The 20377-nt window shown below is 45.5% G+C and overlaps 1 protein-coding gene across 1 annotated transcript in view; it reads right to left on the reverse strand.

Moving 5' to 3' along the window:
- LOC147727490 (alcohol dehydrogenase 1-like) overlaps positions 1-20377 on the reverse strand; it is a 188081-nt gene that overhangs the window by 152261 nt on the left and 15443 nt on the right. Inside the window, exon 2 of the mRNA XM_086961566.1 lies at positions 502-603. Within this exon, the coding sequence (XP_086817692.1) occupies positions 502-603 (102 nt within the window). The remainder of the gene's footprint in view (positions 1-501; positions 604-20377) is intronic.

Here is a 20377-nt window from a genome sequence, read left to right on the forward strand (position 1 = left end):
TTAACATTAACATTTAGTGATTTCTTTTTAACCCTAATGCTAACTGTACTTACATTAAAGACCTTTTCCTAGTGCTTTTTACCAAGTTATTGTGTATATACAGATAACGTAGAGGCGCTGAGATAGTAATGGCATGGAAGTAATGGCAGGGAAGTAAAGTATTAAAGTAGAAATGAGACACTACCTCTAGTATATCACAATAAGTCCAAACAGAAAAGGCCACTAATCTTGATCCGGCAACCATAACACCCACCTGAGCATTACATTGAAATTACTTTGGCATCAATATCCCAAATAATAATATACCTATCTCTACCACAGCACTTCCATCTCAGATGCAACTTTCAAAGTCTTTCCTGAGAGATATCCAAAATGGAAGTGAAGCAGCACAGTTGTGGGTCATCAAAATTATGAAAAAGATTGAAGACAATACTTTCATGCTTGTAATTTTATGTCGAAAGCATGTTTATAAAATTAGAAATTTAAGGGTTTTTTTTTTACCTTAATCCGCACTTCATGGTCTTTTGGTGGGGCAACTTCGATCTCTTCCATAGACATAGGTTTATGGGGCTCCCAGGCAACAGCTGCCTTGCATTTTATAACCTAGGAAAGAAAGTACAACAAGCTCTAGTTTGTTTTATGTTCAAATATACTCAGTTGCATACATTTTTATTAATAGGTAAGATGACTGGTGATTTCTCCTATGGTGAGGGGGCCATTTACAAGTTTTCACTGCCCCTTACTGCTAGGTTTTATGTGGTGGGATGGATGGTGGAACTGTCTATTTGATCACCCACTCTATATCACGTGGCCAGTCAAATGGCCAAACCTTTGACGCCTCTTACTCTGTTGGGCTGTCAGAGGTTTATGTCAGGGGCAGAGACAGAGTAGTCTCCTATGTCAGCGGCAGAGACAGAGTAGTGTCTACGGCTAACATACTTAAGTTCTGCCAGACTCTAAATGAGACAGGCGGAACTTCAGTTTGGTAGAGAGAGTATTCCATTGCCTTAGAAACTGTGTACACTCTCTGGTAATACCTCACTGGACTTCCCAGGGTGTCTAGTTTTTAGAATTGTGTGGGTTTGGTAGGTTTCCCTAGAGGTCCGTGAGCCCGGGTCCAAAAAACGAGGCACCCCCCCCCCCCCTCTGCAAGACCAGGTTGTTTTATGACAAGTATTTTTTAAGTCTCCACATTACGATGTGGGCCATTTCCTTTTGCAGCCACTATGCCTACCCACACAGGGTTAGAAGAGGTAGAAGAGTAAATCTGACTCCATCCCCATATCCCCAATGTGTAATTTTTCCCCAATGTTTGTTAAACTGGAGTTAGAATTAGGGGTGTGTGGTGAACTCCGCTCCACCGGCAGACTTCACCGAGTTTTGGCACTCCCCTTTCTTCATGGAGCACCCACCAATGTTCCGCAGACTAGCTTTGGCTCCAGTGCCTGCATTCCTCCAATCCTAGTACACATCAAAGTACACATTTCCAGTCCCGCTCACTCCAAAAATATGTTCAGCTAAGGGATTAGTTGAAATGTGACCCAAAAGTGCTGAAATCACGGACAAATGCCTTCCTAAACTCTAAAGGGTGCCTTGTCCCGCTCTTCATGTTTAGCTTGTACCTGGCTACCATTGTTAGCTGCTGCAGTGCTGAGACCCTCTGGCAAAGGATAATAAATCCTGACCACGCCAGCACAGTCCTCCCGACTGTAGCTATGTCATGCGATGCTAGGAGCTGCACGTACATTCTTTACTAATCTTTTGTTTCCTTTTAAATACCATATATAATATAACTGAATGTAGTATTTTGAATGAAGAGTGGAATCATGTAAGGTTGATTCTTGAAGATTTATTCAGCGTTGCTAAATTGCTTTATTTCGAAAGTAATATATTGTGGCAGGAGAAGTTTGATTAACTGTTCGTTTATTTAAAGGTGTATTTTTGGACCCAGGGTACAGCGGATCTTGTTTCGAGATACTTGTCCAGTTTCTTTACATTATTTATTTTTTATACAGTGCTTTAGATCACACTTCTAACCGCTGGTATGTAGTGTATTTGTTGGGCATACATGTGCAAAATATTGGTTGGAAATTGTTTTTATCTAGAATTGACCATTCTACAGGTTGTGTTGGACTTGGCACCAGGAGCCAAGGAATGTATCCAAGGAACTAAAGTGAATAAAACATATGATTTCTTGATCCACTTAACTTTAAAAATTGTTTACTCAGCCTCTTAATGTGTTACTAAATGTGTCTGTTTGCTTTATATTTCTGGATTGCTAATGTACCACGCTGTACAGCACCAGTGCCATGCTGGCTCTTAGCACAACTGAACAAATATGTAAAGGTTTATACCAACTTTTGCATATGACAGGCAGAACCTTGAATCCTAGGCCGTTAAGCACATTGTCATGGATGGTGGGTCAGAATTGTTTCAAGTTCATGAATTGTGACAGTGCAAAGGTGCCATCTAAAGAAATGGTCATTGACTTTAACATGGTATGCATAAATTGTTCTGGAAAGGGGGCACAAGAGGGCAGGCCTCAGTCACCTTTAGCAAAAGCCTGGGAGCAGCTGCTGCAGATATCACATTGCAGCAGTGCAGGCAAAGCAAATTGGAAGGACAGATTGAAGCACGGGGCTGACAAAGTCAAGGCTACCTGCAGTTGATAGGCTGATCTGCTGCATATGATCTGAGGTTGTGTGCTCTGAATAAAGAGGGTTGTATGAGGATGAACCACGCATTTCAGCAGCAGCATGAAAATGTTCACTGATGGAGTGCAGACATTGAGCGGAGCCGTGCAGTATGAGTTACAAAGAGATACATGCCGGCTGGCCCTGCAGGCCCATAGTGGGCTCTCCCTTAGTATTGTAAATCTAACCCCTGAAGTTTTGCACTTTCAACAGTGTTTTTTAAGTTAAGAATATGGTTTATTGAACAAAAAGAGGTGTCAATACAATAAAACAAATGATACAAAAGAGGAGCAAAATAAACTGGAAAATCCTTGCATAAATAGCCATACAAAAGTACAACAATGTTTGATGCACTGAAGTTAGACTAGTAAATTGGGCCAACACCATGGGGTTCAATACGATAACGTTGATGTTGGTTAGGAGACACACTGAAAAACAGGCGGTGATCTGATTGCCCAATTAGGATGAGACCCCAGTGCTGGCTGTCAGAAAAGCACTCTTTTACACTGCTGCTCGTGCAGCGGCCCAGGAACAGGTCTACAGCACAAGATGCCGCGTGAAAGAGCACTTTGTACACATCCATGCAGTGTTCCAGGCACCGTGTGGTGCCTGGCACAAGGTGCATGAATATGCATGGGGGCACTATATGTGCCCCTAGGGCCACTTTCCAGTGGCCCATGAGGGACGGGCCCCGTCTTGGGGCACCCAAAGTCTATTTCCAACAACCTTTTCATGGCGGTGGGACTGCCATGAAAAGGCTGTCGAAAAGGGACATTGTAATCCCTATGGCAGTGCCTGCGCAGGAACCGCCTCCATGCAAAGAATACGATTCCGACCACCAACCCAACGGGATCCTAGATCGTGTCAGAGGCGGCGGTCTTTCCCTTGACAGCTGACGGTCAGAACGTATGCATCAAACTTCGTATGTCGGACGACGGTCTGTCAGCGGTGAGATGGCCACTGATATCCTGTCAGTTCCACCCGTATCGTAATAAGGCCCTATGTGTGCACTTTCTCCAATACTAGTTTAACTAGAGTAAATATAAAATATATCTTAAAGCTCTCCGCCCACCAAATGTATCCACTTTTCACAATGTTTGCAGGACTGGAGTTGGAATAGTATATTTGAGCCTCAAATGTATGTTTTTTCTTTAACAACTGTTAGAATGAACTTACAATGGTGTATTTGATTTCACCTACCCCCCACAATATCTGCATTTTGTCAGTTTTGTAGAGTTGTAGTTATGGTAGGTGTGGGAAGCTGGCTTGGTATATGATGCATAGTTAAGTAAGTGGACACCCTGTACCAATCTAGACAACCCTTACGGTGAATTTAGTGGTCTTAGACAACTTTAGAAGGCTCCCCAAGTAGTGGATGTGGAGAGCAGCCTTCAGGCTTAGTCCAGAAGCAGTGTAATGCAGCTTGTTTTACCAGAACATAATCTTATTGATAGATGAAGTGAAAAAGAACCAGACAGTGTATTTATAAAAATATTTATTTATTATGATACACTCACTAACAAATACAGGTATCTCCTGGTCGGAGATACACACAATGCAAACAATACTTTTCAAAAGAAACAGGTAAGTAGCACGTAATACACAGTGGTCCCCAGGGGGGGACCAAACCATATACGACTCGAGTCAAGACTATACCCAGAAGCTGGAGCAAGGTGAGCATCTAGGAACCCCAGGGAGGTTGTGTGCAGTTAGGAACACAACCACGTTCACTGCACAAATCAATGTGTAAGTCACTGTGCAATTTTAAAGAAAGAGGACCCTTCCCAGAGGACCCTTGTGAAACTCTGTGGAGGACAAGAGGTTGGTGAGCCCTCCCCCGTGGACACACTTGAAACCAGGTTATCTGCACCAGGGTAGCGGGATGCATTGGTGTGATGTGGCGTTGTAAACCCTTGTCAAACTCAATTGGAGACTTCAGGAAGATGACGCTGCTGGAGAAGGCAAAAGTGTCTGGTGGATCCCAAAGGTGGATTCAAGTTTAGAAGTACCTGCTGCAGTGGGGACAGAGTCTATGCCACTCAGTGACCAGGAGGCACAGAAGACGAATGCCCACGGATGTCGAGTGTTGCAGGAGGGCTGACAGTGACCTTGAAAACTCCAGCTGTGCGGACCAGGCATTGCTGTGGAAGACCAGAAGCCATGCACAAGCTGTCCCACGTCGGGTGTCGAGAGTTGAGGGGTCAGTGTCCGTTGGGAGTACTAACATGCCTTTGCAACTGTAACCAACTAGGAAAGTGAAGAAGGTACAGTGTCGGGACCAGCAAGGTCCAGGAGACTCACCACAAGCAGGGGGGTCAGGGCAGGCCCGAGCAATCAGGGGAGCCTGGACAATTCAAAGATGACCCTCAAGAGGACCCTCAGGCCGGAGGCCCTGGAGTCACAAGAGGACCTCGAGCAGCTTGCCAAGGATGCAAGCCCAAGATGCAAGAAATGTGGTGAGGATGAAGAACTTTGCCACAGGAGATGCTTGGGTGGGGGCTACTTGAAGCCCGAAGATCTTGGTGGAAGAAAGCCAACCAGCCTTTACAACTGCAAGTTGATGTGATGCACATGGGTTCCATTCCTGTGGATCTGTCGAGGGATATTGCCCTCAAACTTGGAGAGAGGACAGGGAAGGCCTTGAGGGATGTGGAGAACCAGCACCAGTGTTGCTGAGCCTTCCGGAAGCTGTTGGAGCCCAGGGTCAGCAGACAGGTCAACGGTGCATGCAGATGCAGGGAAGTTACTCCTTCACTTCAAGGGAGATTCCTTCGGTGTCTTGGATACCCACAGGCCTTGGAAGATTCCTGTAAGGAGCACAGGCATGACGTTTCAGCAGAAGAGCAGGAGGACGAGCTCAGGGGCAGTAGGAGCCTTCCCAGTTGCAGCCTTAATGCCCAGAGCGACGTCCAGAGTGATCATTGTTTGAAGTAGAAGTGGTGTCTCGAACTGCATCTTGTCCCACAATGAATCTAGGGACACACCCTTAGGCAAGGCCTTAAGTACCCTAAGAAAAGGGTTGGTATGAATCAGGGTTCCTTTCTAGGGGAGGGGTCGGACAGTGGGGAGGATGCTTCCATGTCCTTTGTCCAGTTTTGCGCCAGTGTGGGAGCCAACAGCTCCCTGAGCTGGTTTGAACTGGACTATGCAAGGAGGGCAGCAAGTGTGCCCTTCAAGCAGACTGAGTGATGTTGGCAAGCGCTCCCACATGTCCTCAATACACTAAACCCTGTCTGGGAGGTAGTCACACCTCCCTGTGATAGGATACCTATTGTTCTGCCTTCCCCTGCTCAAGCTTGGCTCAGTAGCAGGAGGTCTGAATCGTGTCTCTGGTCGGTAGCATCCATGTTATGCTGTCTGGGTCTAGAAAACTGGTACCGGGAGCACTGAGGGCCTCCCGGAGGAGCTATACAGTGCATGGAATCACACTCCCAAATGGTTTATGGTGTGGGGTTATGATTCAAACATGTTTGATACCAAACATGATAGGGTTCGTTACAACCAGTTTCGAGATGATCATCAAGTAATAACGCAGTGCCCCTCTATATGTAATATGGCTATCTCACTTACAACCCGGGAGAATGGACTCTGTAGGCTGTAGGGGTGACCTGCTCATGCAGGGGCAGCCTCACACTTAGAACTGAGCACCCTGCCATCAGGACAGAAAGGCTTGCCTTATGGGTGACTTAAAGGTTTTAAGTGCAGTGACCTTGGATATCGGGAAACCTGTGTCTTTTGTAAGTGTGCTAGCTCTAGCTTACACAGGCTGAAATGGTAGGCCTGTAGTTACATATTGAGTGATTTCCCATGGGTGGCATCATAAATGCTTCAGCCCATGGGGGACCCCTGGTGTACATATGCCCTAGGTACCTTAGTACCGTATACTTGGGAATGATAAGTGTACACCAGTGTCCAATCTGGGATGCACCTAAGTACTTACCATGCCAGTTTACGGGAGAAAGCACAGAGACTGGGGTCCTGATTAGCAGGATCTCAGTCAGACTAGTCAGAAACAACATCACATCAAGCGGAAGGTGGGGGTAACCATAAAAGTAGATCCTACTCTCCTAAAGTAGGGTTTAAATAAATTATTTTTCAGTTCATGTTTTAATGCTTGTGAATGGGGGTTAGGTTACTAGTTATTCATATTTTATATCCATATCTAGAGTGTTTTATTGTAGAACATATTATTAAAAAATATATATTTCTTTTATATTTTTAATTGTGTTTTGTTTAAAAAAAATGATGATCATTTTTGGCTTGTCCTTTAGTACCTCTCAGATATTTATTTTTGTAAATATTTTTAAAATGTACTTATTATGGTTTACTGAATATAAAATTAATATGTTTCTTTTAAAGGTATTATTGAACATAATGGGGTTTATTATACTTTATTATTTAATACAAATTCATGTTTTATTTTTCATTTGAGATTGTTTTTAGCACAAATAATTCAATTTATATTTAAATACTACTGTTTTACATTATTTCTTACATATATCCATACTAATATAATAAAGAGAGAGCCCAAACCTTTGAGGCGGGTAATCTCAGGAACCACAGCACCAATCACAACACCCAATACAGCATTGGAAAGGGCAGTTGCAGCAGAATGACCTAGGCTATGCAGACGTCCACCATATACATTTAAAAGGTAAAAGGACCGTGCCAGCAAAGTAGTCCCTTGTGGGCGTATCTGCGTTGTGCTATGGGCGTGTGCTGGGGGTGTGACAAACGCTGGGGGCGTGTGGTACATTCCGCCCTTCATGCCATGTCTCATATCGTGTGCTAATCCTACCCTGCTCCCTTTAAATACCCCTGCACCCCATAATCATAACCCACCCGTACTCCTTAAAATACCCCAACACCCTTAAACACTAACCCATCTTAACCCTATATATATACCATGTACCCCAAAACCCAAACCTATCCCTAAACCCTAAAAATACCCCAGTACCCCAAAACCGAAGCCTAGCCCTGAGCCCTATAAATACCCCTGTACCTCAAAACCCAAACCTAGCCCTGAACCCTAAAATACCCCTGTACCTCAAAACCCAAACCTAGCCCTGAACCCTTAAAATACCCCTGTACCTCAAAACCCAAACCTACCCCTGAACCCTAAAAGTACCCCTGTACCCCAAAACCCAAACCTAGCCCTGAACCCTAAAAATACCCCTGTACCCCAAAACCCATACCTATCCCTAAACCCTAAAACTACCCCTGTACCCCATAACCCAAAACTATATCTGAACCCTTAAAATACCCAAGCACCCCAAAACATATACCTCAGTACCCCAAAACATATACCCCTATACCCATACTTACCTTATCCAAACATTAAAAAAAACATGCTTTTATGCATTCATGCATTTACAACGAATTCCGTTGTAAATGTATGCGTGGTAAAAGCATATAAAATGTAATGCCATGCGTTATAATGGCATTGCGGAGTAATGGTACTTTCGTAATGAAAGTATGTGGAGTGATGGTATACAGAAAGAAAGTTGCGGAATAATGGGTGTTTACCCTTCCCCGGTAAGTACATTGGTGGCACGGCGGCCCACATCTCCAGCAATATACTCATATTTTTTCACCACCCATTTGAAAAATGCACAGGTCTCTCTCATTGATGGCCAGCACCGACATACAGTTTTAGAAACACCTCCCGCCACAATTTCTAGATTTGCGAACTTTAGAGCTGGGGAGCTACGTTCGAATCTCAGCATCAGCTCAACATCCTGCGATTCCAGGCAAATCGCTTTGTCTCCCCGTGCCTACCACAAATGAATGTGTTCTTGGGTAATGTAAATTGTGCTCATGCCATGTTGTCGAGTTCGCGCTATATAATATTGCAAGGAAAAATAAAGTAGGGAAACTCGAGTTTACACACTACTGAATGTGCACTCTTAAGTGCATCAGCAGTGCACTGTGAATCGGAGCGTTTCACAGGCCTGTCACAGATAAGAAATGCTATCAAAACGAAATCCGACAAAACAATATAATACTGGCCGGCAGCAATTCATACCCGGACAACGTCGGGACGGGCTGCTAGTATGTCTATAAATGTAATATATAAAATATTACCACCGTTAATGTGTTCTAATATTATAATGTTTTTCAAAAAAGCATTATATTGTTTTAAAATAATTATTGCTTTTAAGTTACAATAATATTTATTATGTTTATGTAAATTACTTACCTATGCAATGTCGGTATTTTGGTCCTTAATACTTTGGTAGTCAATATTCTTGTACTTCACGTCATGTGTAATTGCTGATTTGGTCCTTGATATTGTTTCTGCAATGTTTTTGCATTGCAATACTTTTGTGGTCGATATTCTGTCATACAATCCAACATACACTTTATGTTGCAATTCAATTTTACAAAAGGACCACTTCATGCTCCATCACCAAAACATATTTGAACACAGATGTGACAATGTAACGATCCAGAAAATTCCAAAGCCCTATATTTGAAAAATTAAGGTAAACAGGGTAATCTTTGACTAGGGAAGGTGTTGTAGCGAGGATAGAAGTGGCACCAATGGTTGTAAATGAACTAGAGTTGCATCCCTAGTACCTTAAGCACTGGATGAAGCTTGTTCATGGTCACTGAACCATTATCTGTGTGCACCAGACCTCTTTAGGGCCTCCACCCCATCACTAACGAAATCCTCTATCTCTTCCAGGGGCGGCTGGAGACATTTGAAAGTGGTGAGGCGTGAAATTATTGCGGTACTGCACTGCGGCAAGCGAGTGAACCTGAACAAACTTCGGGGGTTCGGGGGTTTTTCCTCCAATGGAGAAAATTTGGAAAAAAGAAAGGACAAATTGTGCATTTTCAAGCACATTTGAGAAAGCAGGCAGGTTAATGAAGCAATTGTGAATCAACTAACTATACAAACAAGCACTCTGTTACATACTCACTGGAGCTGCTTTTGTTAATATAGAGTGGTGATATAGGACAATGAGTACTGGTCAAGAAGACTAATTTAGTTGTTTCACCTCTCACTTTGGTTAACACCCAAACTAGCCTCAAAGCCCGCACGACAACGAACATAATAGAAAATGTATCTGCTTTTAACGATCAATAAATTACTTTGAAAAATCAATTAGGCAATCACAACTGCCAAAAAAGTTACACAACACATGATAGTTCAAACAAAATGGAATGTGAAAGTCAAATAATAACTCAGCCTTTTTGTATCACGTACAAGAGCCACATTTAAAGCCATGTTGGAAAAAAACAGATTTCCTCTGTTGCAAATATAAAAAAACAAAATAAAAAGGCAACACAAGACCCAGCGAGTCAAAAAATTCATGTTGAAAATAAATAAAAAACATGCACCGCCTTTAACGACGATGCTGTGAGGGAATAAATGTAGTTTACATGACCTGACGAGTGAAAAAAAGGTCACCCTTCGATCAATAATCCTCACGTGAGGATTTAATGCAACAAACAAAGCATGCCCAAAGGTAGCCCATGTGGTTAATGTAGAATCTTGATTGTTTCAGCAAAAAACTTGTAAAAGGTATTTCAGTGCAGGAGGAGAGCAGAGTTAATAGTAATTGCTCGGAGGCTTCCGTAGCTGCTGAAAAGTATAAATAAAAGTCGGCTCAAATACAGTGAGAAATTGTCCTTGCCCAGAAATGACTTACCTCTTGTCACACCCCAACCTGTCAATAATCTGCAGTGCTATGCTGTGACTGCAGACGGTGCCAGTGTCCGTCCCAAGCAATAAACACAGACAAGAACACATGAAATACAGCACACCTGCAGTATCCTGTGATTCTGGCATCATCTTTTGAAGCGAGTTGTGTAGGAGGAGTAAGCCTCTTTGTAGGATAGTAATGTGCACCTCCAGCAGTGCGAAGTGATACAGATGCAGCACATGCGTGGAATTGGTGGCCCAGAGTGGGCATCCAAACACTATTTCTCTGGGGTACCTGGTCCCAACCATGCACAGAGACGGTGTAGCTAAGGGCTGGTTAGCAAGGTACTGCCATGGCTTCCAGGGCAAGAGAAGTAAATAGGCAGGCCTCTGGGTCACAACACAGGACCAGCAACCCTGTGTGTGGGTCTGGGCACTGGACTCCTGTACCTGGGTTCTGACTGACTGCTGGTGACCTCTCCTGGGTCCGAAGTCCTTGCAACATGGTCCAGTCTAAGGGTCTCTGAGTAGGGCATAACTTCCAGTCCACAGTCTTTGGAGTCCACCCACAAGCCCGCCCTCACTTCACCTACACCAGGGGCAGCTCCGGAGCAGGGACACTGTGCAGGCCAGGTGTTGGTAGCCCTCGGAGCCCAGTGTGAGATGTAACAGAGCCCAGGCGCCATACTGACTCCACTGATCCCTGTCGGATTAAAGGCACTGGCGGGGGCCGGTGTGAATGTGTTCCGGTGCGTAGTGTCCACGTAGTGTAACTCTACACTAAATACAGACACACTGGGTTTGTCATAGCCTCACAAAAATTCTATTTATTTACCCCACTGGTTGACCAATCCACAGCGCTCACACTTGTTAGGCAGCTCAAACAGGAAGAATATTAAGCTCGCATTATTTGGAGAAACACAACAGGAGGGCACTGAGCGCTGCACTGACATTCCCTCGTGCATCACAACAGCCCTGTACTGAAGCACACGGAGGACTGCAACATATTACGCCCACCTTAAATTGCAGTAAACTCTGCTGTGCTATATAGACCGGAGCAGGGGGGTGGAGGGGGAATGGGGCAAAGGATGACATAGCTCAAGTGCTGTGCGTAGAGTGGAATCTATCAGCTCATCGCTAAGCAAAACCGATTATACAGCACTCAGGACTAAGTGATTTGTCTCTTGGCGCTTAACCAGTTGGAGAGTGATCTTATTAAGCAAATCGGTTCTTCAGCTTTGGGAGGATGAAAGGCTAAGTCGGGCATTCCACGTGATGAGCCCCATGCTAGATACGGACCACGAGCCTGAACACGAAAGGTGCATGAACCCGCCGGTCTATCACGGAGTTGAGCACAGCTGCACGGAGACTCGCTCGGGGTCTGGCATGGCTAATAAAACTCATTGATCCGCCTTACCTGTGTCGGTGGAGGCCAGGGGCAGCAGCAGGGCCGCCGGCCAAAGACACCAGCCGTACCATGGCGAGTGAGCATGGAGGGGGAGGAGCATGCCGATTATGCTGAAATCGGCACCATGAATGATTGGGGCTGCCCAGGGGGAGGGGCCAATGGTCTCTCCTAGAACTTCAGGGGCAAGATATCCGCTTGCTTGGGGTACGGGGGAGGGAGTCACGCTTTCCTCGGGCTGGTAGCCACCCCGCACATACACTATGACATCAGCAAATGGCGCAAGTGTAAGGGCCCTCCTTTTTGGTTAAATGGAGTTCACGGAGCGTACGAGGGCGTAGCTAGGTAAAAGATATGACACCGGTTAACGACCTTGCCGTAGGACCAGAAATTATTAGAATGCAAAATTGATATGTAGGATGTTAGATTCGGTTAGGAAACACGCTGTATTAGACATTTGTTAAGGTTAGCCCATCATATCTGTCTAACTCGCTGTAAATCTAATGTCTGAATTTTGCATTTAATAATTATGTAAATATTGCTAGTTTGATTTAATTTTGATTTGTTTTCATATTTTAATAAATACGGCCGGGGCGGTCGCTTGACCCCCTGCCTTCCAAAGAATTCTGTTGTTGACTGAAAAGTGTTTACTGTTGTTTGCACATAAGGCGGGGTGGCCGTCAGTCCCAGACCATGAGGAAAGAGGGGGCCGCTCGGCCCCCTCGCACACATCGCTGGGCCCGGCCCCCCCCTTAAGCCGTCCTGATTGGTCCTGCCGTTGACCCGGAGGCGGTCTTCCGCTTCCGGGTCAAAGGGGCGGGACCCGTGGCCGGGGGGGTGTTTAAGAGCCTGGGGAGCGCGGGAAGCGCCCTCTTTGTGCCCCCGCGCTCCCCAGGCTCGCTCCTCGCCCCACAGTAGGGGCTTGTAATTTTCCCCACCCTCCATTCCTGATAATAGAATTCCAGTTAGGGACATTGGAAGGTATCATCGGAAACGCTTTTCACGCTTTAGGTGTATTATGTGCTTTATTCCTTAGGCCTTTTTTCCTGTTTACAGGCGATGTGGATTGTCATTTGCATACATGGTTATGTTATTGGTGCATTAATCAATTTTCTTTAGGCCTTTTTTCCCTTCTTAGTTATTGTCGTATTTATTATGGGGTCAGGCGGTAAGGTCATAATCGGTGAGCAACAATTTAAGGTCCTTAGGGGCGGCACCATGAATGAATGGGGCTGCCCAGGGGGAGGGGCCAATGGTCTCTCCTAGAACTTCAGGGGCAGGATATCCACTTGCTTGGGGTACGGGGGAGGGAGTCACGCTTTCCTCGGGCTGGTAGCCACCCGCACATACACTATGACGTCAGCAAATGGCGCGAGTGTAAGGGCCCTCCTTTTTGGTTAAATGGAGTTCACGGAGCGTACGAGGGCAATCAGGAGAGGGACGAACTCTCCCGGTAACCGGGCCCTTGTCCCGCATGCGCACTCAGATGTGAGGGCGTAGTTGGGTAAGCGATCTGACACCGGTTACCGACCTTGCCGTAGGACCAGAAATTATTAGAATGCAAAATTGATATGTAGGATGTTAGATTCGGTTAGGAAACACGCTGTATTAGACATTTGTTAAGGTTAGCCCATCATATCTGTCTAACTCGCTGTAAATCTAATGTCTGAATTTTGCATTTAATAATTATGTAAATACTGCTAGTTTGATTTAATTTTGATTTGTTTTCATATTTTAATTATTACGGCCGGGGGTCGCATGACCCCCTGCCTTCCAAAGAATTCTGTTGTTGACTGAAAAGTGTTTACTGTTTTTTGCACATGAGGCGGGGGGTGGCCGGCAGTCCCAGACCATGTGATCATGGAGGGGGAGGAGCATGCCGATTATGCTGAAATCAAAACTACGCAACCCAAGTCTTCCACAGCCCAGTCCCCCAGCTCCCATTATCCAATAAAGAGGCCTAAAAGTAGTGCAAAGGGTGCTCCAATTGTTGCCACCCACTACTCTGTCTTTAGATAGGCCAGCCCTGCCCCTTACTATTAATTTCAATAGCGCCCTGCTAAAATTGCCTGGGCCAGAGCATAGGCGCCCCATTTAAACTCAACCATTTTCCCTTTCTCTGGCCACTCCCTTCAGGATGACATCATTGTTCTCATATGTGCTTCGAGGGTGAGCAATATTCCTCGCCCCGACTAGCACATGCGCAGGAGGTCTCTGACCTCATCACTTCCTAAAAATAAAACGGTATTCAACACGAAGCAGTGAGCTCTACATTTGAATCAAATGAAGTGCTCACTGCTCCAAGTTGAAAACAAATTCAGTTTTTTTAGGGAGGGGGCTGCAGCTGCTGCATTGTGTACAGTCTCTAGTCTTCTCCTCCCCGATCCTAGTCCAGAGACTCTGAAGCTAGTAGGGCATCGCCCCTTTCGCCCCCTAACACCAGCCGCCACTGATCTCTTCTCATTCTTTAAGGCAGAGCCCGAAGAGACTTTAACCCCTTGGACGCTCATGACGAGCTGACACAGAGGAGCTGTGCTCATGACGAGCTGAGCTCGTCATAACGGCCACGGAACGCCCACGCGGGGCTAATTCCCCTCCTGTGAGGGGCGTTCCATTGAGTGGGCGGAGTCGTGACGAGCTCAGCAATTGAGTGGCTTGGTGTGATGTGGATTTATGTGGAAAGCAATTATGTGGTATTGAGTGCACTGGAATTAAATGGAGTGGTATTGTGTGTTATGGAGTGTAATTATTTGAAATGGTATTTTGTGGAGTGGAGTTTAATTATGTGGTGTGCTGTTGAATTTTTTGGCAAGATGTGTAATTGTGTGTTGTGGATTAGATGCATGTGGTGTGTTGTGTAATTGTGTTGTTGGGTTGAATTATATGAATTATGTGGTGTGGATTGGAAATGTGTGGTGTTAAAACGTGTGACATGAAACTGTGTGGAAAACAGTGTCTTTTTGGTGATGAAAAAAGCCAAATTGGTAGGAGCTAATCTCCAGATATGTGTTTGTGGTTGTTTGTAAAAGTAAGAAAATGCAAAATAAGTGTGTTTTTGTGTAAAAATGGATCTGCTAGTAATTAGGCACAATACATCTATACTACTATTATAAAGAGAGAACTAAGGGCCAGATGTAGGTAAATCTCATTTACCGATTCATAAATACTGAATTTTACTGATTCGGTATTTATGAATCGGTAAATGAGATGTAGGTAAAAATTCGGTATTTTTTACCGAATCGGTAAAATTCGGTATTTACCGATTCGGTAAATACCGAATCGGTATATGCTATTGAATCCTATGGGCCTTGAAGCCCATAGGATTCAATAGCAAATACAGATTCTGTATTTACTGAATCTGTAAAAATACCGAATTGCTAAGGGGGACAGGGTGTCACTTTGACACTCTGTTGCACCCCTGTAACTGGCTTTTGCGCCATGTGGCACATCTGTGTGCCACATGGCACAGTTGTACATGCACAGATGTGCATGTACACGAGAATTCGTAATTTCCCATGCAATTGTATTACCGAATTCTAAAGGCCCTGTAGCACTGTTAGAAGTGCTACCTACATCACAAATTACATTTTCGGTATTTTTACCGAATGGTAAATTTACTGAATCAGTAAAATGTACAGAATCAGTAAATTTACTGATTCTGTCATTTTACAGAATCGGTAAAATTACCGAAAATGTACGTTTTTTTTGCCCCTACATCTCCAAAGCCCTTTACCGGTCAGAAACGGCCGAAAATCGGTATTTTCAGCCGTTTCCGACCGGTAAAGGGCTACCTACATCTGGCCCTGTGTTCTTTGAGCCAGGTAAACTCGAAAAGTACACCACCAATCCAAACACCCAAGACATCTTTGAAAACCTCAGGGCAAGCAGAAGGACATAGGCTATATAAAAATTAAAAATATACGTTCTTTAAAAAATGTAGGAATAAAAAAAAAGTAGTCCCTTGCAAGTAGCGCCGGCCGCGACGTGCGTGATGACATCGGGAGCACGGGGAGGAGCGGCTTTCAGGAGCAAGAGGAAGAGCGGCGGACATGAGCACGGGGAGGAGCTGCGGACAGGCGGGGAGGAGCAGCGAGCGGCGGACAAGCGGTGAGGAGCGGCGAGAAGCAGAGGAGCAGTAGAGTGGTAAACTCAGCAGCACGGGGAGGAGCGGCGGCTGAGGTAAGTGAAGCAGCCGCGGCTGCGCACCGAGGGACGGGTGGAGGGACGGGCGGGGGCCATGAGGGCTCGCAAGCCTTTTACTCATAGTCGGGAAGTCGGGGAAAACAGTGGACAAGAGCTGCGGGTGCACACCGAGGGACGGGCGGAGGGACGGGCGGGGGCCATAAGTGCTCGGAAGCCTTTTCCTCAAAGTCGGGACGTCGGGGGAAACAGCGGACACGAGCGTGGGCAGAAGCGGCCAGGAGCAACAAAACCAGAGCAGGGAAACACTGTAAGTACTCTTTGCTGCTCCCGGCCGCTCTGCTGCGCCTCTCCTGCTGCGATGCTGCCCCAGCCCCCTTCTGCCCCAGGCAACGCCGGGGCGGGCTGCTAGTATAGTACAAATTTACTGAAAAAATTGTTTGACGAAAACCTCCATATTGACAACCCGGCTTTGGAAATTAGACACATTTGTTATTTAAAATGCTAGTGAGGCTCCTAAATTCATTTATTATTAGATATGACACGTTAAGGACGGAGAACCGGACCTGGCGAGATTTCCCCCCAGTTTGAATTGTTAAATAAACAGATTGTGTGTCCCCCTTGGTATCACCAGTCACCATGGCAACAGTCCTATTTGTCAAAGAGTTCTGTTACTGCTAACGAGAGAGGCAGCAGCGTCAACTAATCATGCGAATACTTCAAAGACAAACTTATATGCTAAATCTGATCAGCTGAATCAATATGAGAACAGAAATAAGCAGAAGGGGGGTAACAGAGGGCACCTATTCATGGTAGACAAAGCCCCTTTTAGCTGAATGTGTAACCAGCCGTAGGGGTGGGGATGGGCGATTTGGCGCACTGTCAAAAACATTATCATAGAAGTAGTACCAGGCCTCCAACACCTAGCAAAATGTGAAGCTGTTAGACAAAGAATAGCACTATTCAATAAATTTCACATTTTCTGTCACTTTACAAGAATACAGCAAACAAAACGAGAAAGGAGCATTTTTTCATTGTACTAGTAATGACAGACATGAAACAATTATGGCGATAACAAAGGAATATTTAGCAGCAAGCCATGCTCTGTTTGGTTTGTTTTTCAATGAGTCACAATGAGCGGCTCCCAGTTTTAGTGTCGCTAGTGTTAGTGCAGTTTTAAATTTGTGAGTGCAGGCATCTCACAAAAAGTGAAGGACTGGTCTCACACACCACCTGGTGTCATGCTTCATCATAGACCAGTCCTCGCCCTATAAAAACTTGGTTTGATAGAGGGCGGGCATACACCTGACGACAGGTATGCACTTCTAAACAAAATGGGGGCCCATGAAAAAGAAGTGGATTAAAAGGCCATTATGGGTGTCAGCTTAAATTTTAATAGTGCCGACATCCACATGTTGGTTAAAATAAGGTGATTGGTGTAATGGGGATATTAATGTACCCCCACCGCCGTGAGGGAGGTCAACATGTTTCTGCCTAAACACCCACCTGGGTGCGCGGCATTCATCAGGACCATGAAAAAACGAGCTCTACTCTTACCACACTATGGTCAGAGAGTTCCACTTAGTAGTGTGATAGCGATCACACTCCACTATGAAATGGCTAGATACTTTATGCCTGAAAGAAAAACCGTATATATAACAACAATAATACTGTCACAAAACTTAAAGACACACAAACAAAAACAAAAATAAGCCACAATCACCATGGTTCTATTGTGAGTGGCTAGTAGTGCAACAGTCAAGTGAAAACAATCTGTGCACCAGAGCTGGAGGAATACTCTCCAACGCACTTACCCTGAGATGAGGTCAGAATGGCCCCATAGGAAGGAGGGGCGCAGAAGAACCCTTTGGTCCAAGAACTAGAAAAATGTGGAGAAAGAACAGAAAAATCACTATGTTAGAGGCCCCAGGGGGCCTGTCAATACAGACCAACAGTAATGTCTCTATGCAGTAAAAAGATCGTATAACCTGTAGGGAGAGAAACCATCCAGCAACACATTCATACTCTTACTGTTCAATGACGTGATCTCCGCCTCTATGCCTAGGTCTGCATGCCTCCGCTCCTCGCTGGTAAAGTGAACTCACCAGTGACTGGTATTTATAGTCTGGGCTGTGGGAGTTAAGTGATAGTTTAAGTGATTAATTAATGCCAAAGCGGTGCAACTGTGCGGGGTCCGGTGTCCCTGTAGATGCTTAGGGAGAAGGCTGGGGAAGTGCCTGGCTGCCCATATAAGGCTCCCGGAAAGCGCATCTGTAGTTAACTAAGTACGTGCGGGTGGTGAAGTAACTGCAGGGGCGGGCGACCCGTGCACGAGGTGGCTCGCCCATGTGCATGCGCGTAGGGAGTGGAAAGCACTGCACATGCTCCAATTGATAAGTGTATCACTTATGCGCATATGTGGCTAGGCGCCGTACGGGTGGAGGAAAAGAACGAGTCACGCATGTGCGAAGCTCGCTTAAAGCGCATGTGGGAAAAAAGAGAGCCCAGCATGAATTAAAAAAGGTGTTTAAACTGCACAAGCGTGTGCGGAGTGAAATCTCTCTACACCGGGCGTGCACGATAGTGTTGGTCCTGGCACAGCTCATGGACTACACTACAGTACTCATACAGTGAATTTCCATCGTATCTACACTCCTTAGTGATAGGTTATGTGGATGGCAGTCTGTTGCAACTAAAAAGAGGGTGGGTGGGTGGCAGCCTCTTAAAGCTCTGGTCGAGGGTTAATGCAGAGCAACATCCAATGGTGATAATGAGATGTTGAAGACCAGTAAGCCAGAGAATAGGGCAACCACTGGTTGCTGTATAGGAAAAAATTGTATTAAATTAAACCAAATGAACAGTAGGTTGGAATGGAATGATGGTCATAAGCTTGAAACTCTCTGTGAATAGAGTCTTACGTGTTAATAGAGTATCAAGTGTCGAAATCTCTGGTGATGTATTTATATATATATTTATGGGAAAAAAATCCCCCATCTTGGAAATCTCGGAGATAAGAGATTGGAGGAGTTTGGCAGAGGTCAGAGGCATCCAGAGGTTGTATCAACTAGTGAGGGAGCACGATATCTAATGATGTCATGTTACGCTCCGTCAATCTCTTGAGGGCGGCTAGGTGGCAAAAAGGGGAGGGGGAAGAGAGCCCCAACTGATTTAGCAGAAGCCACGGGATATCATCATTAACTCCTCGCATGCTCATGACGAGCTCAGCTCGTCATGAGCCATGGTTGCTGTGTGCTCATGACGATCTGAGCTCGTCATAACGGCTCCAACGCTCGCATGCAGGGTTTATTCCCCTGCTGTGCGAGCGTTCCACGGAAACGGGTGTGGCGGTGACGAGCTCAGCTCGTCATGAGCACACGCCCACCGTGGCTCATGATGAGCTGAGCTCATCACGAGCACCGGGGCACTGTGCACGCCCCCCGCCCCCCAGCATCGCAGGGGAATGACCCCCGCGGCCAAGGGATTAAGGTCTTCTTTCCAGGTGAGGAGGCGGTACACCCACCGTTGTTCCCTAATGTGGAGTGGCATGCTGAGGTCTGTTTTATGTTTTTTTATAATTTCCAGGACCACCCATTTGAAGTCCGTGTGTTTGTGATTCTTTTCTAGAAAATGTCTGGTCAGTTTAGTGTTACTCTTTTTGCACCGAATGATGCTGCGGTGCTTGTTGATACGTGTTTTGATTTTTCTGGTCATCATGCCCACGTACCTGAGGTTACATGGGCACGTAAGGAGGTAGACCACGTTCTCTGTATTGCAGTTGCCGAAATGGTTCAGTACCCACGGGCGTGTGGTTCCAATGTCAATGATCTTAGTGGTTGTCTTGAGGGGGCATGTAACACAGCCACAGCAGGGAAAGTGTCCAGTGGGTCTCTGAGTATTCCACAATGTCAATTGATTTTCTTCTCGGGGCTCAGGATATTTGGCTCGTACCAGCTCATCCCGCTAGTTTGTGCTTCTTTTAAATGCTAAGAGGGGCGGTTCCCAGTGTCTTTCTGCCCCTTGAAGGATATGCCAATTCTTTTTAATGATTCTCTGTACATTTTGGGAGGCCGAAGTGAAGGTTGTGACTCATACCACGGTCTGATTTTTCTTTAGTGATTATTTCGAGGATAGCATTGCGATTGACATTTCTTGCTCTTTTCTTTGCCCTTCTAATCAGTTTTATAGGGTAGTGTTGATCCTGTAATTTGGATTCCAGCTCTTCTGTTTGTGTTTGGAAGTTATTTGTTTCTGAACAGTTTCTACGTATCCTAAGAAACTGGCCGACCGGTAGGTTGTCCCTCAGGGCTTTGGGATGATAGATCTCATAAAGCAGTAAGCTGTTCATGTTGGTTGCCTTGTTGTGGACTTTGGTGCTGATGCCCTCCGCGCCCATCTTGACGTCAAGGTCTAGGAAGTCTGCGTGGTTCTTGCTCATTGAGTGGGTGAATTTAAGATGTCTGTCTTTAGTGTTGACCCACTCTACAAAGG

Source organism: Lissotriton vulgaris, chromosome 3_1, assembly GCF_964263255.1.
Source record: "Lissotriton vulgaris chromosome 3_1, aLisVul1.2, whole genome shotgun sequence".
Classification (NCBI taxonomy): domain Eukaryota; kingdom Metazoa; phylum Chordata; class Amphibia; order Caudata; family Salamandridae; genus Lissotriton; species Lissotriton vulgaris.